Source organism: Quercus suber, unplaced genomic scaffold (assembly GCF_002906115.3).
Source record: "Quercus suber isolate HL8 unplaced genomic scaffold, Cork oak 2.0 scaffold_247, whole genome shotgun sequence".
Taxonomy (NCBI): Eukaryota; Viridiplantae; Streptophyta; class Magnoliopsida; order Fagales; family Fagaceae; genus Quercus; species Quercus suber.
The window spans coordinates 395,037-422,213 of NW_027069703.1; the positions used below are offsets into that span (position 1 = coordinate 395,037).

General features: G+C 35.7%; 2 protein-coding genes across 2 annotated transcripts; both read left to right on the forward strand.

Annotated features, from left to right (window-relative positions):
* Positions 1-2,106: 2,106 nt before the first annotated feature.
* Positions 2,107-5,358, forward strand: LOC112028337 (glucan endo-1,3-beta-glucosidase 8). Its single transcript, XM_024061018.2, has 2 exons — positions 2,107-2,560; positions 4,063-5,358. Exons 1-2 carry the CDS (start codon positions 2,199-2,201, stop codon positions 5,183-5,185), a joined length of 1,485 nt encoding a protein of 494 aa, XP_023916786.1. The 5' UTR covers positions 2,107-2,198; the 3' UTR covers positions 5,186-5,358.
* A 17,193-nt stretch (positions 5,359-22,551) lies between these two features.
* LOC112027572 (uncharacterized) lies at positions 22,552-26,975 on the forward strand. The gene is made up of 4 exons (XM_024060221.2): positions 22,552-23,807; positions 25,088-25,306; positions 25,480-25,571; positions 26,059-26,975. Exons 1-4 carry the CDS (start codon positions 22,647-22,649, stop codon positions 26,741-26,743), a joined length of 2,157 nt encoding a protein of 718 aa, XP_023915989.2. The 5' UTR covers positions 22,552-22,646; the 3' UTR covers positions 26,744-26,975.
* Positions 26,976-27,177: the final 202 nt, after the last annotated feature.

Consider the following 27,177-nt stretch of genomic DNA (forward strand, 5'->3'; position numbering starts at 1 on the left):
GCAATTTTTTGGAGGATTGTCTTTAATTCTCGTCATGCAGTGGTCAATGGTGTTTCAACTTGACTTGAGCAACAATAGCAAGTCTTGCGTTTCCATTTCCTACCAGTTTTTTCATTTGTCCTTTTAGTACTCGTTGGTCCTTACCACTAATCTTTGCAATTAAGTGATAGTTTCCTCATTTTTTTAATAACTACGTAATACTTTTCTCCTTTTTTTTCTTTAATAATCAAGTGAGAGTTTTTTTCTTTTTGGTTGTAAAGAGTGAGATGATTGATGTACTTTAATATTTATCGTTAGATGATGATGTTTGATTCTCTAATGTTGGGATCTATCTCCATAGTCTCACTCTAAAAATAAGCTAAGGCCTTGTGAAGTTGTAATTTTCTCACTCTTCCATGCTAAGGCCTTGTGGTGTAGCGATAGAATAAAAACATAGGTATAGTTTCTTAAGTGTTATATCTTATGTTCTTAAATTATATTCAAATACTGACTGAAATAGTATTTCATATATTATCCTTAATTAACAAAGTTTATATTACGCTATCAATACAGCTATATCTTAGAATTTAATTAGACAACTTACCTAAGTTTTTCCCATACTAATATTACTCACTTTTGCCATAAAAAAATGGTTTTCTTACTTCTTGTGAGAAAAGTTTCTATAAGAAAGAAGGAAGGAAGGAAGGAAAGCAAAGTTAGTAGAAGAAAAAGACGGAAAAGTTTAGCCTAAAAGGTTTTTATAGTTTGCATTGTATGTTTGTACTCAATTCTATGTCCATAGGCCTCCAGAGTTGGATCCTATATATATATATATATAAACAAATGCTACTTGTGCTTGATGCCAAAAAAAAGAAAAAAGAAAAAAGAACACCCCCTTGTTAAGCTCTACTTTTTTAGTTGTTGTATCATAATGTTTCTAGCTAATTAGATTCAAATATTGGTTGAATTATTATTTTTTTATTTAACTTGAGAAAGATGATAGTGATACTGTTGTATTATCGATAATAATATGTTTGAATTTAATTAAAGAATTTCAGCCATAATACTAAAAAAAAATTATACATAAGTTTAGGACTTAATAACTTGGCGGAGAGGGGAATCTCCCTCTCTCCAAAAAGAAAAAAAGAAAAAGTGAACAACCACATATTATTATTTCTTTTTGAGACTGAACTAGCATGATTTTAATTTTGGATAAAAACTGTCACACACACACACCATGTTGTATACACATTTTTTGAATTGAAATCATGAGTTGTATTTGGTTCGACGAAAATTGATTCTTGAAAATTTTTTTATGTATTCACGGGTGTTTAGTGTGACAGAAAATGTTGGTCAACTGAAAATTGTTTTCTGGTTAATTGTAAAATAAAAACACTTCTGACAGAAATTAGTTTATGTTTTTACTTAATTTCTATAAACCATTTTCCACCTTACCAAAAGCCTATCAACCGAACCTCTACCCTTCTCATAACCACCTGCCACTTGCAATCACCACCCCCTACTAATGTTCCCGATCTCCAATGGCCAAACTATCGTTGTTGGTGGCCACCCCTACCACTTGTCCCCAATCACTTTTTTTTTCTTTAATCTAAAATTTTCATTTTTTTTTTTATTGTATGTGCTTCTTCAAAGATAAGAAAATGTGAGAAAAATAGTAAAAAATATATTTTCCATAATACTTCCAAGAATGCATAAAATATTTTTGATATATTTTCAAGAATGCAAAATTTCCAGAAAATATGTTATATTTTTCGTCAGCCGGAAACATTATTTGAGTTCAAAAAATTGGATGTATTACCATTGTGTAACAAACACTCCATTGCAATTTTTTTTTTTTTTTTTTATGGCATAAATAATTGGAATAATATAATCATCTTCGATTATCTAACAATTGTGGAGACGCGTGTCAGCATGGGCTGGCACCATAACCGAATAACTGAAGCAAGGAACGAATCTTTCCCCTTTTCAACCTCTCTATTAAACTTTATACAAAAACTACCCCACTAGATTTTATCCTTCCCCATGAAGCTTTCTCTCGAAAGCCAAACACTACTCTTAACATTTACACTATAAATACATCAACCTTCCAACCTAGCAATTCCCTTACACTCTCCGACTCGCTAGCTTCCTTTAAATTCTTAATAAATCCCATTCATTTCTGCTCTCTTTTCACCGATTCATCCAAGAAGAAAAAAAAAATGGCACAAACTAGAGTACTAGTAGCGTCTAGTAGTTATCGTTCAATGTTGTTGTTTTTTCTTGTTTTCATGGCCATGTTGCATAGTGGCTTGAGCGTTGGGGTGAACTGGGGGACCCAGGCCACACAGCAACTCCCACCTGATACGGTCGTGAAAATGCTGAGGGACAATGGGTTTAAAAAATTGAAGCTTTTTGAGGCTGATGAGAGGATTATGGGGGCTCTGATAGGGACTGAAATTGAAGTGATGCTAGGAATACCCAATAACATGTTGCAGATGATGTGTGAGGATCCTGGTGCTGCAGCTTCATGGGTGGATGCCAATGTCACTAGTTATTCCTACACTGGTGGAGTCCATGTCCAGTTGAGTCACACACTTTCTTGATTTTTTTTTTTTATTGAAAAAAAAAAAAAACTATTTTATAATGTTTATTTACTTCCCCTTTTGAAAACCCATTTATATTTATTCCATAATAAAGTGTTCTATTATTTTACACCCTGGAGTGTTTTTTTTTTCCTCATGCAATTGGTGAAGTCCATGTCAAGTTGAGTTATACACAATGTCACAAACCCATTTAATGTCTCTTCCCTTTGCTTTCCTTTTATAATGGCTTTATGTTTCATAAAGGTTCTATTATTTTATCCAATTCCAAAACTTTTGGACTAAAACTTGGTTGTTGACGTTTTGATGAGGTGTGTTCTATTACTTTACACTCTGTAGTTTCTTTTTTTTCCCATGCAACTGGTGGAATCCATATCAGATTGACTCACGCACAAAACCCATTTAATTAATTTCCTTTTCTTTTAGATGGTTTTGCTTTTATGATCGATAAGTGTTCTATTATTTTACAACCATGGAGTTTGGATTTTCTTTTTCCCCATGCTGCAAAAATTCTTGTTTCTGTTTACTATTCTCCATGCTTTTGTTTATGTCTCCCAGCTGTGATCGATTGATGCTTTTTTGCTAAAAATCTTGTACCTTGCTGTCATTGTCTAGTTCTTGTTAGTAATAAGTAACAAAGATGGTGGTAGTTTCTACATTTTTAGCAGCTGTTATAAGCAGTGATCGTCTGCTGAAGTAGTGTTACCTCACTTTTCAGTTTTCTCTTCCTTCCAAGAATGGGTTTTTAATTCTGGAAATGGTCTATCTTCATGTTATTCTAGTTTTCCTCAATGAAACTAACTATTATTGTGGGTTTTGTTTTTCCAGATTTTGTGTCATGTCCCTGTCTCGACGTTCTTTTTCTAGCTTCTTTTGATCTTCTCTGTGAAACTAGGTATATAAATCATTTCCATGATTCTTTCATGGAATATTCAGTCAGGTTTTTTGTCTATTTCCTTTTGGTTTTGGTCTGTTGGATACTTTGAGCCTAAATCCTTCAGTTTTAATATAAAGTGGCCCGACTCTAATTTTGATGGATCACATGTTTAGCTGACCATGTTACACCAACACACATCCAACTTTAATAGGTGGAAATCCAATAACCTGGACTTCATGCCTGGTTTTGGCATCTGGCAAAAGTGTCGGTGTCAGCAACCAAACTCATATTTTCTTTTAGTATCTATATATGGCTTATAAAATCTGATCTTCATTATCCTGCATTTTTTATACTAGTTTGGTATTTTACATTATTCATTAATAAAAAGTTTTTATTGTATGTCAAAAGGCATACTAAAAAAAATATATATGATACTCTATATGTGCGGAGAAGATATATCATTTATTGAATATATGTATTCTTCTTCTTACAAGTTATACACAATTTCGAAACTCCGTAAAATGAAGGGTGTTTATATCTGATGAATAAGATAATTACTGTTCTCTATGTGTGGGTGTGAAATTACCATAACAATTTGTTTTGTAGGTATGTTGCTGTAGGCAATGAACCTTTCCTTGAATCTTACAATGGAACCTATCTAGAATGCACACTACCAGCCCTCAGAAATATCCAGGACGCACTCAACAAAGCTGGTTTGGGGTCCAAGGTCAAAGCTACAATCCCCTTCAATGCAGACATCTACTTCTCACCAGACTCAAACCCGGTGCCATCTGCTGGTGACTTCAGGGCTCAACTCCGAGACCGCACAGTCGAAATAATCCAATACCTATTCAGAAATAATGCGCCTTTCACTGTCAACATCTACCCCTTCCTCAGTCTTTATGGCAACAAATATTTCCCCTTCGACTATGCATTCTTTGATGGAACAAGCAAACCTGTTAAAGATGGCGATAAACAATACACCAATGCTTTTGATGCAAATTTCGACACTCTAGTCTGGGCTTTATTTAAAGCTGGTTATGCTGATATGCCAATCATAGTTGGAGAAATTGGGTGGCCAACTGATGCTGATATAAATGCAAATGTCCAAAATGCAAAGAGATTCAACCAGAAATTGCTCCAACATGTTTTGAGTGGAAAGGGAACCCCAGCTCGGAAAGGTAAAATTGACATATATTTATTCAGCCTTCTTGATGAGAATGCTAAAAGCATTGCTCCTGGTGGCATTGAAAGGCATTGGGGGATATTTGAGTTTGATGGGAAGCCAAAGTATGAACTAGATTTGTTGGGCTTGGAAGAGGATAAAGGTCTAGTTCCAGCAGAAGATGTGAAATACATGCCCAGAAGGTGGTGTGTTTTGAATCGCCAGGCTAATGATTTGGAGGACCTGCCAGACAGTATTGACTATGCTTGTAGCCGATCAGATTGCACTGCTCTAGGCTATGGATCTTCTTGTAATCATCTAAGAAGCGTGGAAGAGAATGCCTCTTATGCTTTCAACATGTACTATCAAGTCAATAACCAGAATCCTTATTCTTGTGATTTTTCTGGTTTGGCTATTGTGACTGATGATGATCCGTCTGAAGAGGACTGCCAGTTCCCAGTGATGATTTCTTATGGTTCTCCATTGCTGCTGCATAGTGGACTTTCAGATACATTTATAAGAATCATTGAGGGATTTGTGTTGTTTTTAATTCTGCTAAACTGATAAGTAATAGGCCTAGACCTGTTTAGTACTTCAATTAATTTTACGCTCTAGCGTAGGCATAGTTTTCTGTAGCTTAGTACGTTGATATTACTTGTAGCCTATGAATATGCATCTTCTCATTTTATTTCCACTTTTTAATGCCATGTAGTGCATTCATTTATGAAATCTCTCGCAAAATTTTATATATGATATTTTGAGTTTAGTTACATTACTTATGTCTGGTATGCAAATTCTGCAATACTGTAACAAAGAAGCTATAATATTCTCTCCTGTTCCTTTCTGTTGTGTTCCTTCACTACCCAAATATTTTGATTTCTAATATTTAGTGATGAAGAAAGTCATCTAAATTCCTAATAATTACAATGCTTGTGGATGTCTTAATATTCATAAAATGTGGAAATTTTAATTAAAAAGATAACTTTATAAAAGTAAGAGCAGTACTATTAGAATATAAAGATAATTCAATCTTTTCTGAGAAATGAATTCCATCAATTTCATAATTAAACAAAGAGCATTCTTATTTGTCAAATTATGTTTTAGTTACACATTTAGCCCTCAACTTTTGTCTCATATTTAGAAATGGTCATCTTCCTTTGAAATGTTTCATTATAGTCCTTGTACTTTAAGTTTATGTCAAAAAGGTCCCTAACATTAACAATTACTTTGATTTTCTCTATCTCTAAATAGATGTAAAATAAGCAAACAGAGTATTTAAATAAACAATCTCTTCCCTCCTTTGTTGTCATCAAAATCCATGGGATTTCACTAAACAATCTCTACTCAAAATCAAAGTAAGAATTAATGGTAATGACTTTTGACACAAACTTAAATTATAAGGATTAAAATGAAATATTACGAAGGGATAGAAACCATTTTGAAACTTAGGCCAAAGGTTTAGGACTATATGTGTGATTTAAACCTAAAGCTATTGATAAAAAGATTTTATATATATACATACTCACAATTTACTCAACTAGTGAAATTTCTTATTGTTAGGGTAATCCAAAATTTTGAGCCACTTGTCTAATCAAGCATATCTAACCCATTTCAATTAGTTTTTCCCACTAAGTATCTGTTTGGACCCACGTTTTGTGCTACGTTTCACGTTTGCGTTTATTATTTGCTAGGACCCACACTACACAGTAGATAAAATAAACGCTAAGGAAACGTAGGAATGAAAAAAGCTGAAACACAAGCTCTAATGCACCGTTTCATTAAACTCCAAACGCGTGTTGAAGTACTGTTCATGGACACCAAAGCTAGCAAAATTCAGGAATGAATTGAAAAGAGCTGAAACGCAAAAGAGACACACCGTTTCATTAAACTCCAAGGTGTGTGCGTGTACTGTTCATGGCATGTGCATGTATTGTGAATAACGGTGCGCTCAACGATTGGCTTGGAAGAGGATAAAGGTCTAGTTCCAGCAGAAGATGTGAAATACATGCCCAGAAGGTGGTGTGTTTTGAATCGCCAGGCTAATGATTTGGAGGACCTGCCAGACAGTATTGACTATGCTTGTAGCCGATCAGATTGCACTGCTCTAGGCTATGGATCTTCTTGTAATCATCTAAGAAGCGTGGAAGAGAATGCCTCTTATGCTTTCAACATGTACTATCAAGTCAATAACCAGAATCCTTATTCTTGTGATTTTTCTGGTTTGGCTATTGTGACTGATGATGATCCGTCTGAAGAGGACTGCCAGTTCCCAGTGATGATTTCTTATGGTTCTCCATTGCTGCTGCATAGTGGACTTTCAGATACATTTATAAGAATCATTGAGGGATTTGTGTTGTTTTTAATTCTGCTAAACTGATAAGTAATAGGCCTAGACCTGTTTAGTACTTCAATTAATTTTACGCTCTAGCGTAGGCATAGTTTTCTGTAGCTTAGTACGTTGATATTACTTGTAGCCTATGAATATGCATCTTCTCATTTTATTTCCACTTTTTAATGCCATGTAGTGCATTCATTTATGAAATCTCTCGCAAAATTTTATATATGATATTTTGAGTTTAGTTACATTACTTATGTCTGGTATGCAAATTCTGCAATACTGTAACAAAGAAGCTATAATATTCTCTCCTGTTCCTTTCTGTTGTGTTCCTTCACTACCCAAATATTTTGATTTCTAATATTTAGTGATGAAGAAAGTCATCTAAATTCCTAATAATTACAATGCTTGTGGATGTCTTAATATTCATAAAATGTGGAAATTTTAATTAAAAAGATAACTTTATAAAAGTAAGAGCAGTACTATTAGAATATAAAGATAATTCAATCTTTTCTGAGAAATGAATTCCATCAATTTCATAATTAAACAAAGAGCATTCTTATTTGTCAAATTATGTTTTAGTTACACATTTAGCCCTCAACTTTTGTCTCATATTTAGAAATGGTCATCATCCTTTGAAATGTTTCATTATAGTCCTTGTACTTTAAGTTTATGTCAAAAAGGTCCCTAACATTAACAATTACTTTGATTCTCTCTATCTCTAAATAGATGTAAAATAAGCAAACAGAGTATTTGAATAAACAATCTCTTCCCTCCTTTGTTGTCATCAAAATCCATGGGATTTCACTAAACAATCTCTACTCAAAATCAAAGTAAGAATTAATGGTAATGACTTTTGACACAAACTTAAATTATAAGGATTAAAATGAAATATTACGAAGGGATAGAAACCATTTTGAAACTTAGGCCAAAGGTTTAGGACTATATGTGTGATTTAAACCTAAAGCTATTGATAAAAAGATTTTATATATATACATACTCACAATTTACTCAACTAGTGAAATTTCTTATTGTTAGGGTAATCCAAAATTTTGAGCCACTTGTCTAATCAAGCATATCTAACCCATTTCAATTAGTTTTTCCCACTAAGTATCTGTTTGGACCCACGTTTTGTGCTACGTTTCACGTTTGCGTTTATTATTTGCTAGGACCCACACTACACAGTAGATAAAATAAACGCTAAGGAAACGTAGGAATGAAAAAAGCTGAAACACAAGCTCTAATGCACCGTTTCATTAAACTCCAAACGCGTGTTGAAGTACTGTTCATGGACACCAAAGCTAGCAAAATTCAGGAATGAATTGAAAAGAGCTGAAACGCAAAAGAGACACACCGTTTCATTAAACTCCAAGGTGTGTGCGTGTACTGTTCATGGCATGTGCATGTATTGTGAATAACGGTGCGCTCAACGATTTGATGAAAAAGGTGCATGTACTATTCATTGCATAAGCACCGCTATCATCTGATCAAAACGGTGCACTCTGTTCAATGACTATTTTCATTCTCTTTAGCTTTCTTCTTTTCTCTCAACTACCATGGCAGAATGTCTTCAAAGTTCTTCAATGCTCCGTCCGAATCCTCTTCAATGAATTGCATCTACCCACCAACCACAAAACCATCAAAACAGAGCACACATGGTACAAGCAAACCTATTATGCAGAACTCTCAGAAAAGATCCCCTTTGTTGTTCTTTCGCTCGAGCTCACCTTCTCTCCACTTGGGACATCGTTGCCGCCACTGTAGGTCTCTGCATTCAGGGGTAAGTTGTGTCTAACTTCTCATGCTCTCTGATCTATTGGTGTCTGGTTATATTGTTTTCCATGAGGCTTCATCAATTTGTGGTTTTTTGTGTTCAATATTTGTGTGTGGTTTTCGTGTTCAACGTTTGTGTGTGGTTCTTTTGTGTTTTCCATGACACTAGTATGTGGGTTTCTTGATCTTTCATGTAATACTATTGTTTCTCTTCCTACCTCTGTTGTATTTGGATATATGTGAGTTTACTTTGCATTTTTCATGTGGGCATGCCTAACTGATTATGATATATATACGAACTGTTTGTTGAAATGCCTTAATAAGTATAGAAGGAAGTTGTAGCAAAAATGGTTAAGGAGAAATTGAAGGACGATGGTAGTAATGATCGGAGAGCTGACTGGAAAGAGCTTAAGGAATTACAAGCTTTTTGTGAGTTCTGTGCTATTCAAGTCATAGATGGCAAGAGGAAAGGAGGATTTTTTTACCAAAACTGGGGTTGATGCAATGATTGAGCAGTTGGGTGCCATGGGAAAAGTGGTGACTTACCTGCAGATTAAAAACAAATGGGATCATCTAAGAAAATTGTAGAAGCAGTATAACAAGTGTTTTGACAATGAGACTAGGTTGGGTTATGATGCTGGAACTGGGATGCTTGAGGCTAATGATGAGTGGTGGACCCGAAAGATTGCAGTTAGTTCACTTTACATAATTGTGAAAAACTTTACTGTTTACAACTATATTATTGTGTTCTAACTACTGGTTGTCCACATATAGGCATGTTCTAATGCAAAAACCTTTAAAAATAAAGGTTTGTCAAATCGTGACTTCATGAACATCATGTTTGGAGGCACGGTTGCAACAGAGAAAAATGCATTTTGCACGAGTGGTCAAATACCAAAACAAACCATCGAAGGGTTTAGGGACTCCACTGATAACACAGAATTTGTTGACCCCCAATGTGAACCTTTTGTGAATGTTGACGCAATGGAGGTTGAAGGTCCATCATCGTCAAGGGCAAGACTGGCAGTGACTAAAGGGAAAGGATTGGTAACCAATGTCCACCTTTTCAAGCCAATTTATAAGAAATTAATAAAAAAGCGTTCAGTTGCATAAGAGATATTCGACTCTTTGAAGAGCATCTCAGATGTTATTGTTGAAAGTAGAAGTATAAGTACCCGTACACCATTTGCTTCCACAACAACTACTCAAGTTAAAGCAATTCTCGACATGGTGTTGAGTCTTCCCTGGTCATTACCTTCATCTGTTCAGCACCCTTTATTTCATGGAAAAAGAGTAAGGTAGGCACATGTTTGCAGCACTTCGCGATGACAAGGACGTCCAATTGAAGTGTCTAGAAAAAGAGTACCAAAGGAACCCTGAATTTCATTTTCAGTGAAGGAAAGGGGATTGTCTCGATAGGGTTGCTTAGACTTGTTGTAGTAATCGGATTTTCAGTGTTGTACCTGTTGCACTATTTTTTTTATTTTTTTATTGGTAGAAACTAATGCTTATCATAGGTGTGTATGTAAGACAATGGTTGCCAATTAATTGTCATGTGTAGTGTATGCTTACTTTTTCCTTTTTCTTATGCTTACTTGTTCCTTTACTTGTTGCATTTTCTCTTTTTCTGGTGAGTTTTGAAACTAGTAAAACTTTTTCTTTATTTTTTTAAGGTTTCTGTTTAATGTATGCCAGGTTTTATATATATGTTTTTTGCAATCTCTTTGGAGATATCAAGAAACGAATACACTGTATCTTTCTTTACCTATCAGGCACTATTTCATGACATATCTTGAAATCATTATTGAACTCATGAAACAATAAATTTCAAACAGAATGTGTTTTTATTTTGTGTAATGCTTTGTTTTTGTGACCTATCAAAATATCTTATGTGATTAATTTTTCATGAGAATGCAACATTCAATCATGTAATTGTTTATTCCCTATATAGTATTCTATGTTTTGTATTCTTTTGATGTGGTTTATTATATAACTTGGTGATTTTGTTGACTGTATTTCTAAATTTTTTTCTAGTAATGGTCTGGTCTTTTAATTGTGAAGAGACCAATTGGTTTTATGATGAGTTAACTTGCATGTATATAGGGTTTCTAAACTTATTTTTGTCTTATCAATGTTGATCATGATATTCAAAATTGCCTTCTGATAATTGCTATATGCATTGATTCTGTATTTTCTTAAAGTTGAGTTTTCTTAGGCCTTCAATCCATGTTTCAGTGTGTATGGTTCTTTGAGCGTTGTCTCTCAGGAAAACTAATGGATGCAAAAAAGAATATAGAAATAGTTTCAGAAGACAAATATAGCAAGTGCTGAACTGCTTACATAGTTACATATACGCCAACTATTGGTAAGGTTGAAGTGTGGAGTATGGCTTCTAGTAGGCATAAATTTCCTAAATATTTTGGATAGTTTTGTTTTCCATTTCTGTTTGCTTGTGGTCATTAGAAACCTCTTTGGCCTGTGAGCTATATAATGGGAATTTTCCTTCTTCTGTTTCCTAATCCTCCTATATCTACTCTAGTGAATGTGCAATTCAATACCAGGTCTATAGTACAATGTCAAGATACTTTAGAAATTAAGTTAATTGTCACTTTCAATCTTAATAAATCTTACATGTTAGTAGAGGCTTGATGTAGTCAAACAAGTATTTTGGATTTTTTATATCTATCCAATTGGGCATGTCCCAAAATTAATGATATACATGTACGCAAACACAAACACGCACACACCTCAACACAGATTAGTTTAGCTTGTTGAAAATTTGTTACAGATTAGTTTAACTTGTTATAACTACAACTCTGTAATAGCAGTTAACCCTGCAACCATCTTTTGGTATGGCAGGTAACTAGTAAGTGTAGTTAATCTTGCAGTGTTTGTTACCAGCTATCAAAGGCATATTTGTAGTCTAGAACAAGTTTTTATATACTGATGTACATGTTCTCTGTGATTAATGCAATTCACTTTCAAATTCATTTTGTTCTTCTCTCAATTCTATCTCTTAGTTTTCTGCATAATTGCCACAGCAAAGCTTTTAGGAGCATCAAAATCCAAGTGATGAATGGGGTTTTTATTAGAGGCTCCTTTCTTAAAATTCTGTTTATAGGTTGGGTGACCATTAAAGATAGATTAACAACCAGGGATAGGATTGCTGGATGGGGGGTTACACAGGAGACAAATATTACAGGGTAAAAATGGAAAGATTTATAATTGTTGAATAAATGCAGAACCTAAGGCTATTGATAGTTGTGATTTTAACAAATCTCATAGGATAAAAGGGAGTAGATTAATCTTATGTCTATCAAGTGTTGAGAGTTTCTTTTGTTGTGTTGGGATATACAAGGAGAAATAGGCATTAATGTAGACTCAAATTTGTTTGTTGTATTCAAACAATAACAGAGAAGAAAATGTTTATTATGACTCAAATCTATAGTTTTTTTTTTTCCTCCTTCCCCTTTGTTGGCGAGTATCTGTAATTGCATTGTTGGTGCAATTGTATTATGGCTTTTTTTATTTGTCCTAGTAGCTAAAAGTTGCTATCCAGATTGCTTATCCTATACAAATGCAATCCCTTTACAACTTAAGAGACGTTGTTACTTATGACTTTTGTTCCAAGTTGGATAGGACACATGTTAGTGTTCCTTTTATTCCCCTAAGCTGCAGTAACTGACTGTCAAATGCACAAGATTACTTCCCTAATAAGAACTTTGTTTTCTACAGAAGAAAAAGTTATTAAACTTGGACCTAACTACATCAATAAATGAAGTCTTTGTATTTGATACTTGTTTTCATTAGGATATTCCTTTCATTAATGATTGCTTTAAAAACGTACAGAGTTAAATCATTAGTGTTGTGTTGCTATTGACTTAATCCTTTCACAATATGAAGTTTCTTAAATTGTGATACAACTAACTTTTAGGAATCAGAAGAAACCTCATGTTGTAACTTGTAAAGTATTGCTTAGAACTTTTGACATTTTAATACCTTTTGTCTGCTTAATCTGATATCTATGGTGTCATATATTCTCTTATCCTGGAATAAGGCATAAACAACACAATATGGTTTGTAATTTTCATGTTTCCTTAAGGGTTCAATCCCTGTGGCAACAAACAATTTACTTATCAAAAAAAAAAAAAATCATAACTTGTAGAAGATCAGTTATTTTCATGCTTTACACTTTTTGACAAAGATTATCTGCTTTTATATTAGTTTATTATGAGTATTCCTTTGGTACTGTATATATTTGTATCATGATTAATATTTAAAAAGTATGTTAGGAAGTGGGTGATTGTTTAGTATAGAAATACCTTGTGCTCATGATTTAGTAGTCTAATCAACTGGTTGTAATGTCTATTATTTGTTCTATAAACAGTACTTATATTATTTTCTGATTATTACTTTTCTTGGTTTTGTAGCATTAGATATCTTCCGTATTTCAAGGCTCTGAATTTTAAGCTCGATATCTTTTAGATCATTGTTCAATAGCTATAAAGCAATCTCAAGGTATACAAAAGGATGGATTTGCTAAACGACTCATCTGATTCCCAGCACCAGTGAATTTCTATACTTTCCCTCTAGATGTGAATATACAATTTGTAGAAATCTTGGATGAAATCGTGAAAGCATAAGCTTAGGATTGTTAATTTATTGGTACCACCATAGTTTGACCCTAGTAGTAATAAAGGTTCAATAACGTTTAATAACTTGTTTTTAGCCTACATATTATAGTATCACATTAGTATTTATACATGCAATTAAAGTTGGTAACATATGCAGGGACAATGACTTCAACCTGAGCAACAACATTGTACTCATAGCATATATAGCCAGGTGTGCATGTGTAGCTTACGTGGAGACCTATATGACCAAAGTACCATTGTATACGAACATACAAACAGGGTATGAATGGGTACAATATACATTAACTAGAAATGAGGAGAAATGTCGAAGATATTTTAAAATGTCAAGCCATGTGTTTTGACAATTGTGTAATACATTGCGCCAGTATGGATATAACGATACCAGAAGAGTTTGCTTGGAAGAGTCTCTAGCAATGACATTGGTGGTACTTAGTCATGTTGAGGGTAACAGAATAGTGCAGGATAGATTTCAGCACTCGGGTGAGATAGTGCATCGACATGTGGCCATGGTAGTTACATTATTAAATATCGTTATGGCAGCAGACATTATCAAGCCTGCTGATCGTACATTTCGAGACGTGCCAGAACATATTCAGCATTCAAGTCGATATTGGCCACATTTCAAGGTACTTTGTGAATTTGGTATCTTGACTTGATTTTATTCAAATTATCTTTATGGTTATACCATGTATTTCATTTTATACGGTATTTTTGTGGCAATGGTTAGGGTTGTATTGGTGCGATTGATGGGGTCCACGTCCCTATGGTCATACCAGTTAATGAGCAACACTCGTACTATGGCAGGAAGGGGATCACCACAACAAATTGCATGTGCGCATGTGACTTTGACATGAAGTTCACATTCACATGTGTTGGATGGGAAGGGTCAGCGCATGACACGAGGATTTTTTTAAGCTGCCTCAATATTGAGAATTACAACTTCCCAAAAGCTCCAGCTGGTTTGTAAATATGCAGTTTAATTATAGTATTAAAGTATGTATTAATGTAGTGAAAATGCTAATGTAATAAACGTGTTCATTTGCAGGAAAGTATTATCTTGTTAATTCGAGATACCCTATGAAGAAAGGGTTTCTTACACCATATAAGGGAGAGAGGTACCACATCCCCAAATTTTGGCCTCATGAAGTGCTGCATCGTCTAGAGGAGATATTTAATTATCTCCATTCATCACTATGTTCGATTATAGAAAGAATTTTTGGAGTTTGGAAGAATAAATAGAAAATTTTGAGAAATATGCCACCCTTTCATATACGTACTCAATCGTACATCATTGTTACTACAATAGTTCTTCACAATTTCGTTAGAGCACATGAGATAAAAAATGACGCTGAACGTTTCAGATCTATAGGGGGCACATCTATACGTAATGAGATAGGTCATTACAATCTCGTGGCACATATGATCTCAATCTTGGACGAAACTGAGATGAAAGAGGTTCGTGACAGTATCATAGCATCGATATGTGTGGACGATAACTGATTATGGTGACTGTTATTTTTGTCACAATAGAAATTTAGTGTAGTTGAAAATACCATTAACATTATGGAAAATTTTTTGTGGGGACCAGAACTAATGGTTCACAAACTTCAATAATGTAATACCATTTGTTGTTGTGTTGTTGGTAAGCAGAACTGAGGGCTCACAAAACTTGATTGTAATATCTTTGATTTATGCATTTGTATATATCATTACATGTGAAACTCCTGGGTATTGCAACAGTAGATTTCAAGCTTACAATGGACTTCTAAATAGACTCCAATCTTATCTAAACAAAAGATAAATTCAATGAATTTTAAGATTGTAATAGTAATCTGCCAAGAATTTTTTTTTTAAAAAAAAAAACAAAGAAAACAATATCTACCCTAAATTTCTTTTAAAAACACCAAGAACCCTAACTATCAATTGTTGAGTGTATATAGATAAATAAATAAAATATATATATATATATATAGACACACATATACAACAACAAAACTTACAATCTCCATCAATTTGGCCATTAACATTATAAAGCAAATTCAAACGTCTCCACATTATTTTAAGAAGTACAACTACACACATATCATAAACTATTACTTGCAATAGTACGATTAACATACAAAACAAATGTAATAATACAAGTCTGTATTATTACATACACACACATTCCATTATGGTAAACACATATGCCTGATTTTGACTTCCCCAAACCTAGTAAAGAAGATAAGAAATACTAGAAACATGACCCAGGATACTACTAGAGCTATTGTCAACTTCTTTGCTTTCTCTTCAAAAATCATGTGTGCAACCTTGGCTTTTTCAGCCTTTCATTTTGCAACTCGCTCCCTTTCCAATGCTGCAGCTGTCAGGGCGTGTGCTTGCTTCGACTCTTCATTGGCAACTTCCACCACATGCTCCAATCGTTTGAATTTGGCGATAACAATAGATGCTATTGCTACGCCACACGTACAACAAATGCTGGTGTCTAACCACTTGAAGAACTTGCATGCACAGTCATCATCCTGCACAATAAAATACAACACATAAACAGGAATACAACGAATTGGTTTTTTAATGCACAACACAAATATTTTGCCAATACTTGGATATGGTCCTTACTAGCGACCAATAGCGACAAGTATAAAAACTCCTACCAAATGTATGAAGTTTCAGGGAAGTCCTAATGATGTAGTTCTCAACATCACAAAGATGGCCATCATAACTGGAGAGATTGTTACTCGTTTCCGACATTGGTATATCTTGGGTTTGAAAAAGAAAAATAGAGGAGAAGGTGCATATGTAAGTAATCAATATAACGGAAGAAACAAGAGAGCTAAATAACATCAGCCTACTAATAAGCAATCTCACTGGAGGAGCTCAAAGCTGCTTAAAACTGATGACTTTGCTGCCTCCAAGACAATTCAACTTTAGCACAGAAACACTTTATTGAGATCTACTAATTGCACTACTTTTTACTCTGATGGTCAGCAACAACAACAACAAATGCTGATAGTCCCAAATTAGAATCTGTATTAGCTGAAAAGAAGTCTCACAATGCCACATTATTGCCTTACTTTCATCACTCATTATCAGGCTATGGTAAAATACAAGTACATATATTAAGTAGTTAAGAATGTGAAAGTGAAATGTCTTTATTTAATAGGTGTACTTGCATGGAGATTATTAATTCATGATCAGATTGATTAGTTTGGGTTTAATGTTTGATTGTGGGGTTAGATATATTGGACATATATATTAATGTTAGATAAAGTCTAAAGATGGGTTGTCATTGGTTATTTGGGTTTTGATTCCCTTGTATTGGTGGAGGGTCTTTTCAAGGAAATCTCCGGGGCTCTTGTTTTGAGTCCTGCCAATTAAAAAAAAATCTAACTATTTGGGATACTATCAAAGCCTAAGAAATTCATGATTTTTGTTGTGGCCCCTTTAAATTTTGCGGACAAGCTAATTTTGTTTTGGCTTCTTTGCCTTCACGGGTTTATTTTAAATCTTTTCTGGTTTTCTTTTTCATGCTATAGTTCTGGGAGGTTGAATGGTACAAGCATGCATGAGGCTTTAGCAGGAGCTAGAGGGCCATTCACTCAATCTCAATGGATGGAGTTAGAACACTAGGCCTTGATCTACAAATACTTAACTGCAAATATGCCATTCCATCTAACTCGCTTATCTCCATCAGAAAAGCCCTTAATTCTACTGGGTTCTCTAGCTTTACAGGGGGGCTCCTAAGACCCAATACATGTAAAATTAGGAAAGCAAGATTTCTTACATCCACAAGATTGGCATCCCAGATCTCTCTCAAAATGCTTGTAGAAATTAAAATATCAAACACGGTTGCACAAACATCAAAAGAGAAAACTAAAGAGGAAGGAAATTTATACCCTTTTTTTCTTATAAATTATAAATGATTGCATTAAACCAAAAAAAAATTACAGAAAAGAAACCAACAGAGTATACTGTTCATATATCCAAAAGGATTTTTAGATCGAGTTACAAATGTAATGAGTCAAACAAATCACAACATTGTTTGAGGTTCACTTGCATCCAAAGACAGCCAATAAAACGAAGATCTGGCAAACTAAGATTTTAAGTCTTCAAGCATCATCCTATTTCTCTCCCACTAAACACTCCACAATAAGCAAAGAGGAATAGCACTCCAAGCTCCACTCTTAAATACCTTTGAACTCCATCACCAACACTTAAGCCGTCCTTTCACTGTCTAAGGCATCATCCACTCACACCCAAAAACTACAATGAAATCCCATAATTCCATAGCCATAGGCAATTGAATAGCAAATTGTCCACATTTTCAAAACTTATCCACCTACAAGCAAAGATGGTGGTAGGTTGGTTGCTGGCAACTTTGGACCCAAGGTGGTTTTCCTTTTTATTGCTAAGTTACATGGTGGGTCTAAAACTAACAAGCTCACTCTCTGCCCTGTTTTTACAGAGAAAGAATCAGATATTTTCCAATCTCAATCTACACAATGTAGGTCCATAAATATGTAAATACATTAACCAATCTCATTGCTAAACAAATAACAGAGCTGATCATAAAGCTAAGTCGAATCTTAAGCAAAAAGAACAATAAAAAAAAACCCAGGAGATCCACATCTCCGTTTATACCTTTGATCATCACGCGTTTCAAACAACAATCAAAGTATTGAAATCCAATTCTCAAAATAGAAAGAAACAAAGAGAAAACACACACACACACACACAAATCACAGTAATGAGAATATTGTGGAAGTAATATGTACCTGTGATTTAGAACACGAAAGATCCATAATTCACAAACTCAAAAACCCATTTACCCAGAAATTAAACAAATGGGTCAACAAGTGAAATTGGAAGAGGCGTGAAATAGGTTTATGGGAAGAGAGGTGTTAGGCTGGGAAAGGTACCACATTGGAAGAGGGTGAAATGGGTTTATGGGAAGAGAGGTGTCATGGGTGGGAGCTCGAGTGAAATTGGGGAAGAGGGTGAAATGGGTTTATGGAAGGAATAGTACACTCCGGCGTTGGACTAGGTTTGTTTTCCTTGTGGATTTCTCACCTAAGCTCTTCGCCGGCGTCAAACCGATGTAGGTCTTCCTTGTGGATATCTCTGGTGGGCGTGGAACTCTCCGAAGGCATAGGCGTTAGCTAGGGTATGGTGAGGAGTGAATAGAAGAAGGGAAAAAAAAACGCTGTATTTATTTGCTACAGTACTTTCAGCTGAGCTACAGTAACCGTATCACCAAATAATCATCCACATTTTTTCACTTATTTACTACTGTGTTTTCAGTTTTCAGTTTCAGCAAAATAAATTCTATCCAAACAGACCCTAAATCAATCGAAAGCAGGTTTGTCATCCATAGACCTGGTATTTCAAGTCAAACATTAATTCCTTTCCCTGCAACTTGCTTCACTTGATCAACCAAAACCTTCCTTTGTTCAACCATTTCCTTTGCAAAATCCAACCCACCATCATCTCTTACTTGCATTTTTTTTTATCACACCTCGTTTTCTTTGGTGTTGTCATTTCTCATCTTGTGCTGGATTAGGTTGCCTTGTCGTCGTGCGTCTCATTTGCTGTCATCGTTCAACACATCTCCAAGTTAGCTGCCATCTTTTGCTAAATTTTCACCGTCAAAGAGACAACCGGACTATCTAATTAGTTTCCACTACCAACTTGACTTAAAATTTGGTCTATACAGTGGCTCAATTCATTCAACATCAATTATAGGCTTTTAGGCTCAACCAAGTCAAGTCAAGTGGCGGGTTGGTGTGGAATCCAACTAAACCTAACTTGTGGAAATCCTTATTTGTTGTCAATTAAGTAGATTCAATTCTCACAGACACCAAAAGAAACATTTTAGTTATTTGACCTGATGGTAGGAACTATTATAATAAAATGGATTCCATAGATTTCAAATCATATAGCGTTTTAAAAAAAAATTAATATTATTTCTCAAAAACAAAGAGGCCATTCCAAATGGGGACTACCCATAAATCATGTTTAGGTAAGAATAAATGAATTGACATGTCATATATCTAAAGAATAAAAAAACCAGAGCTCCTAATCACCACCCAATGCCCTCAAGCTGACCATTCCTAGGGCAAGGCTAGGTACTCAGAAGTCAAATCCCGCCATTATTAGTTAAATTACCACAACACAAATATGTACATATATGTGTATATAATATAGATCATGTTATTTTTTTTTTTTTTTTTGATTGTTTTATATATATGGGTCCGTTTGGATAGAACTTATTTTACTGAAACTGAAAATTGAAAACACTGTAACAAAATAATTTTTAAATGTATGAATAGTGACGTAGGACCCATTTTTAATGAAAAAGTGACTGAAAAGTGAAGTTTGTGGGTCCATGAACAATACACGGATGCACTGTTCACGAAAGATTTGGTCAAAAGTTGCGGCTACTGTTCATAAACAGTAGCTGTAACTACTCAAGTACCACTGAAATGCGGCTTGAAAAAAAAAAAAAAAAAAGGAGTAAAACGCAAACACAAAACTCAAAACGTGAATCCAAACCCACAAATAGGAGTTGGAAATTGATAGTACTTGTAAATTTACAAAAAATTGTGAAATCATAGAATATGTACACAAAATCAGCTCAATTATTGTATTGGGATCGGACCTTGGAGTTTTTAACATCGCCAAGAGGCTTAAGAAGCTGTTATCTTTTACGAACAATGTGACGCCATTAAGAAATAATAAATTTACTATACACCAGGAGTTCTTCTTTTTTGAGTAAATAAATAGGTTTATATGATATTACCATAAATGTACTATACGCCAAGAGTTCTTCTTTTTTTGCTTAAGGCCCCAAACTATTAATGTACTATGTGTTTAACGAAAATGGCTAATTGGTACTGTAAGGACTAGTTTTGAACTTATAGTCCACTATATGGAATGGCTTAAGCCCAAAAATAATAAATTTATAGAGAATGGATTGGAGAACTGGGCTGTAGTTGATCAAACAAACATCGGAATCAATCAGACGATAAGAGAATGAAACGAAATAGGATTATACTGAAGAAAAATGATCATCGGCAAGTTCCGAGGTGCACTGTTCTCTTATATTATCTTCAAATTAGGTTACAAGTTTTGTTCCTGAATATTATAGAGCTTCCCTTTAGATTTTTCCGATCCCCTTTTCCTGAAGGGTCTCCTCCCTTATATATCTTCTTCTAAAACATCTTGATCCTACATTTGTTAAGCATCTGAGCCATCACTTGAGTGTCTGTCCCATCAGACACCCTCTCTGGTCTTATATGTCTTGGGGTAACCAATTTCACCCTGTTCAGGGGTCATTTCCACATTAATGCGGTTAGGAAAGTAGCTACAGAACATTAAATGCAGTGGTGACAGTTTTGTTCCTAAGATATCTTAGGACTTCCTTTAGTCCAATATCCCTTTGATGGCTATTCATACCGACAGAATCTCCTGGGAGGTTTTGCTGCATTAGTGAGTTATTTCTTCTGACCTCGGCTCCAACCTGTCGAGGAGATATTATCCTCGGCCACTACTTCCTTGAGCCTCTGAAACCAAAACCTAACATTTTTCTTACTAACACGGTCTTCTTTGCTAGAAATTACTCCTATTCAAAATAATCCTTATCCTCGGCTTAGGCTATGGGCCCATTATAATAAATTTACATTAGAAGTTTTGGGCCTAACATCTCTACAGGTATTGTAGGGTTAGGATTTGTGGCCCAAACCCAAAACAATGAATTTGTAGAGTATGGGTGAAAGAGCTAGGTTGATTATGGGATCGACAGCAACTAATCACAACCCTCAAGCACAAACCAACATGAATTTACATGTAAAGAATGGGTGTCCGAAGAGCTATATTATTGATTATGTGGTGAATACAGATCTTAGGGTTACAATAAAGCTCTTCCTCTTTCCTTCTCTCTCTCTTCCTCCTTTTTTCTCAGGAGCTTCTTTCCTTTATATAACCTCCCTTCTCCTCATCTCCATCGTCCACTTGTACCTCATCCGTAAGTCCACTTGAGTATATGTCATGTCAAGCATCTCCTTTAACTCTGTGTGAGTGGCGGTAGGTGTAACAGCTTTCCTTTTAGATATTTTTTCATCCTTATCGTCTCCAAGTATACTCAGAGCTTTTCTTGATTAAGAGGATTCCTCGGAAGATCGTCTTGACCTTTTATACGTTCAATTGATCCATACTATTTGCATCAAAGGAGTATAACCTCTTCGAACAAAAGGCGACCTCTTCGGATTGTAATCACTTTTCTCCTTGGGGTCCCTCTTCCAGATGGGCCTTGCCCTTATCTCTCCTTCTTTTCGGACGCATAGTAATCCTTACATGGGGCTCTAGGCCCCCTATGTTAGATTGAGCCTTTTTCCCTCCACAGGTACAATTTAATTTTTTAATTTGATGTGGAGCACTAGATTTAAATAAATAAATAAGTTTTTTTTTTTTGAGAAACAATAAATAAATAAGTTAATATGACATGTGGCATGATTTATCACATTTACGTCATATAAAATAATATTAAATACTGCCACTTTTTTTTAAGAAGAAAAATAATGTCACCTAAACATTTGTTACACCTGAGATCAATTGATAAGAGTACACCAAATGATAGAGAACATACACTTTTAATGAGTAATGTTAAAGACACTACAAATCTTAATAGTATATAAATCTTCAAAACAGTTCTAACTTTTAAACACACATTAAAAAAAAAAAAAAAAAAAAAAATTAAAACAGTTCTAACTTTTAAACACAAAAAAAAAAAAAAAAAAAAAAAAACTTTAAACACAAAGGTTAGAACTTAGAAGTAAATAAAAAATAAATTTATTAAATTGGTAAATGAAGCTGAAGGAGATAAAAATAATATTTATTTTTGGTTTTTCAAAACTTAAAAAATAAAAATAAAAATAAAAATATTGGCGCATCTTCTTAACAACCCTCACGTGAAAAGATTAATCCCTGGCACGTGGACGTGGTGTTAATGTTATACAGGATATCTTTTTCCCGTTCCATTCCTTTATAACGTAACGGTAACGTAGCCCCTCCCTCCTCACCCCACCGTTATACCCAAGAATTCAAACAAAACAAAAGATTAGAAAATAGCGGGATTTTGAATTTGAATCATGTAACGGACAAATCTAACCTGTCCTCTCCTTTTACTCGATTTCAGTACCACTCTCTCTTCCCACTTCAACTCCACCACTTCCTTCTCTCTCTCACACACACACACACACACACAATGGCTTCTCTCACACCAGGAATCCTCCTGAAGCTCCTCCAATCAATGAACTCCACGTCTCGCGTCACCGGCGACCACCGCTCCGCTCTCCTCCAAGTCATCGGCATAGTCCCCGCACTCGCCGGCTCTGACCTCTGGCCCAACCACGGCTTCTACGTTCAGCTCTCCGATTCTCTCAACTCTACTTACGTTTCTCTCTCTGAACGCGACAACGAGCTCATCTTAACCAACCGATTGCAGCTCGGCCAGTTCGTCTACGTCGACCGCTTCGACTTCGACTCGCCTGTGCCGCGCGTGTGCGGCATTCGCCCTATCGCCGGCCGCCACGCCTTCGTCGGAACTCCCGAGCCTCTCGTCGCGCGTATTTCGGCCTCGAAGCGCGAGTTCGTGATTCAACCCGTGACGGCCGATTCGGATCGGTCGGCGGATCCGATTGCGGTTTACTTGTCGAGCAGGAGATCAGAGGAGTCTCGAAGCGATAGCGAAAGCGAGAGGAAGGAGCCGGTGAAAAGTGAATCGAAAGCTGAAAAGGGAAGAAGATCAAGTTCAAGGCGGGCTTTAGCGCCTATTGGAAATGTAGGAGGAGATTCCGACGAACCAAAAGTTTCCGATCGGCCTCAGAGGTTCTCATCCCCAGCGGCGTCTAAAAGATCGGTATCGGTCGGGAAGAAGAATGTCGGCGTTGCGGCGGAGAGAGATCCATCGCCGGCAGGAAAAGGAAAGAGATCGGCGTCTCCGGTGCCGTCCAAATGCGTGGTTCCGAGCTTGATTGCAGCTCGCGAAGAGAATCGGAAAACGTCGAAGGAGCCGGCGATTGTCGTGCCGTCGAGGTACCGGCAAGCGTCTCCGTCGGGGCGGAGACAAGCTTCGCCTAATCCACGCCGGACTTCGCTTTCTCCGGGGAGGAGATTATCAGGTGTGAAGCTCTCGCCAATGGTGGCCGCTGCGGATTCGACCAGTAAGAAGAAGATGGCAAGTATTGTGGCCGGAATTTCGAAAGTCTCAGAAGCACTTGTTGGCTCTGCAAAGACAAATAGGAAGAGCTGGGATGAGCCGCCGCCATCAGCGGCAGACGCGGCAGCAGCCTCAGCCCCTGTGGAGCCAAAAGAGAAGGCTGTATCAAAGAAGAAACCCGATCCGCAAGCAATTTTGCGGACTCAGGTAAATTTGATATATCTGTATTCTATACTATACTAATCTAACTTGTTCATGTGTTCCATCATCCATGTTGTGTTGTCTCAATCTCATTTTGTTTTTCAATTCATTATGCGTTAAGCTTTTGGTTCTAAAACTGTTTTTTAAATATATATATGTATGAAAATCGAATGTACAGAAAACTAGCTAGTAGAATGCACTTGTTTTGAATGTTTTGATTTCATTGTTGCTTTTATTTTTTGGAAAATATTTTGCTCAATGTTTGGCTAGCAAAAGAAAAACCCTGGTCTAACTGACTCTTACCTTGAGTACTGCTGTCCAAGTTTGGGAAGAAACCAATCAGCATATGTTTTTTTGGGTATGGACTATGGACCAAAGGAAAGTGGTAAAGCTATTATAAATTTTACTACAAGAAGCTTACAATTATGTGCCTAGAACATAATCGATACCACTTAAACAATATAATAAATGAATGTTTAAATTATTTTTTCATGATTGGTAACAAATCATTTTGTAAGTGCTATATGGTAGAAATTGTAGTATCTCTAGCATCAATCGTTAGGAAATTAGGAGTGATGTTAAAGATACAATAAATTTTATTTCATAAGCCTTGCCAACGGATGTGTCAAATTTTAAACACAAAATTGAGAAAGTAATTAAGAAATTTATATTATATTGTTAATGTGGCACCAATCATATTCTTTGTCATATTAATTTGTAAATTTGTTGCAATAAAATTTGATAATACCTTTAATACTTTTCATTAGAGACGTGCCTGCCCTTTTGGTTATGATACATTATTTTGAACAGATATGTTAAATTCAAAAGTTTGATTTAGGCATTTGGTGAACTGAGTTTTGGAGAAAAGGAAAAGCACACGAAATTTGGACGAATAGCTTCACATTGATCAGCCTTCCTGTTAATATTTGATTCAACAAAGATTGGCACTGGCAATTGTTATGACACGATAAAATGAAAGATGGAGATCATATAATTCAGCAAAACCAACTCTTGCTGTAAGGCACAAAACCCCTCTGGATTGAACCCACTGAATTTCCGTCAATCAGTGTTCCAATAACACGGATATGCTGTTCAAGAGTGTCCTCTAGTTGGGAAGTCCAATGTTCAGTGAAAAGTGAATCAGTGATTGATACTCCACACTAACGCTTTTCCTTTGTTAATAGTATTCTTTTTAAGATTTATTCTGTTTCAATTGCATGAACTGAAGAGTTTGCAATGATAAACTATACTAAGCTTCTTTTTTCCATGCTTATGCTGCTTTTCAGGCTGCAATTTCTAGACGTATAAGTGATGTGAATGGTCGAAGACCTAATACAGATGATTCTCCAACTGATGAGAAAACAAAACCTAGTTCTCCTGACAGTCATCTGAATGGGGAGAACCCTAACTTTGATGCTCTTGGCATCGCTGTTCATGAAAAGAAATGGACTGATGGTAGCGTTCCATTGGATGCAGTGTCATCAGATCTTGCTAGGCTTGGAAAGGTATGCATCAAGATTAGGAATTAGAAATTGATCAGTTGCGCACTGAAACAGATATAAATTGAGGGAGCTTAGCAAGGATGATTTCATGTCTACTCAGCAGATTAAAAGAACACTTCAATTTTGATTAGACACTGGAGACAAAGTTTGACATTTTGCACTTAAACTAAATGCAGGAGGCCATGCAAAGGAGAGTTCTTGCTTCTGCGGCTGCAGCTGAAGCATTGGAGGAAGCCCTTGCTACTGAGTCTATTGTGAGGAGTTTAAGGTAGTTTTCCATCCCTCCCCCTCTCTTAGGCGGCATTTGGTATTTGTGTTTAAACAACAGTTTTCAGTGTTTAAACATTGCAACACTTATTTCTACAACAATTTTTAACTCACACGTATTTTCACAACACTTAAACAACGATACTAGAAATCTCTAATCAAATGGGCCCTTGTTTTCTCCTTAAGTGCAGGTGCATTTGCATCATATTCATGACACAACATTTAGTTTATAAGTTAGGAGGGTGGCAGTGGCACCATTTAACAAATTATAGCATGTGAGATACAGCTGGAAACTATAGTCTAATGAGTTTTTTTTTTTGTCTTCTCAAATCAAGAAGTTCTGTGGCTATAATCCTCATCCTTATAATATAAAGCTTTTATGCTTTAGTACTGAGGTTGTATATAACGTTATGTTGTGTCTCAAGTTCTTAGCATTTACTCTCTAATCATTGTTGAATGGAGCATAACTTTCCTCCTATCCTTTGCAGCATGTTCTCAGAACTCTCTTCTGAATCTAAGGCTGGAAATCCTCTGCCAACCATTGATCGGTTCTTCACAATCTATAACAATGTTGTGAAATTCACTGTGATTGCTGAATCAGTAGCTAGTAGCCACAGTGCCGATACACCTAATGATATTATTCCCTCAGAGAAATCAAAATCTATTTCTCTCTGGGTTGAAGCTGCCTTGGCCACGGACCTTCAGATCGTCTCTCTTCTTACAAGCCAAGATCCTGAACCTCCATCAACTCTACAGAAAAGTTTGTCAAAAAGACAATCTCACAATGCACCCACCAAGAACCATCTAAAAACTTCTTCATGTCCACAATCTAATCCTAGTCATGGGGTGTGGACAAGGGGACATGGAATGAAAGACACAGTTGAGCTTGCAAATAAGTTGCTGTCTGAAATGCAAATTTGGTTTCTGAGATTTGTCGAGGAGTCACTTGAAGCAGGTTTTAGAGTGTTCAGAGAGAGTGCTACTGATGGGAGTAAAACAATCTCTCTTGATGGTGGCTCCATTGCGGTAGTGTTATCGCAGTTGAAGCGAGTCAATGATTGGTTGGACCTTGTGATTTCAAAAGGGGATGTGCTACTGACAGAAAAGGTTGAGCGGTTGAAACGAAAGATCTATGGGTTTGTCATCCAACATGTTGGAACTACGTTTGATTGATAACTCCTTGCCCCTTGCTTCATCTTGATATTCTCTTTTTTTCTTTGACTAATTTAGTTCTTCTGTATCTTTTGTTTAAAGTTTATATGAGCAAGACATGCTTCTTAAATCAAATTGCTTTAGTCTTTTTTTCCAAGGAAAAATTATGACTTGATTCATTGTAAAGTGCTTTCAGCAGGTTCCAAAATCTGGACTTTCATCAAAAATATATATATGCTTCCTTGCAAATGAAGATTGTATAGTATGTTTATTCCAAGAGTATTGTGGTATTACCTGATTCTCTTCCTAAGCAAAATTTGGGTTCTTACTTCTTATTTCCCACTCTTCCCTTGTAAGTGGGGGAAATAAAGGAAGATTATAGTGCGAATAGAATTTGGAAATCATTTCAACTTTATAGGATAAACTATACCTTTGGAATAATGATATCAGCTTCA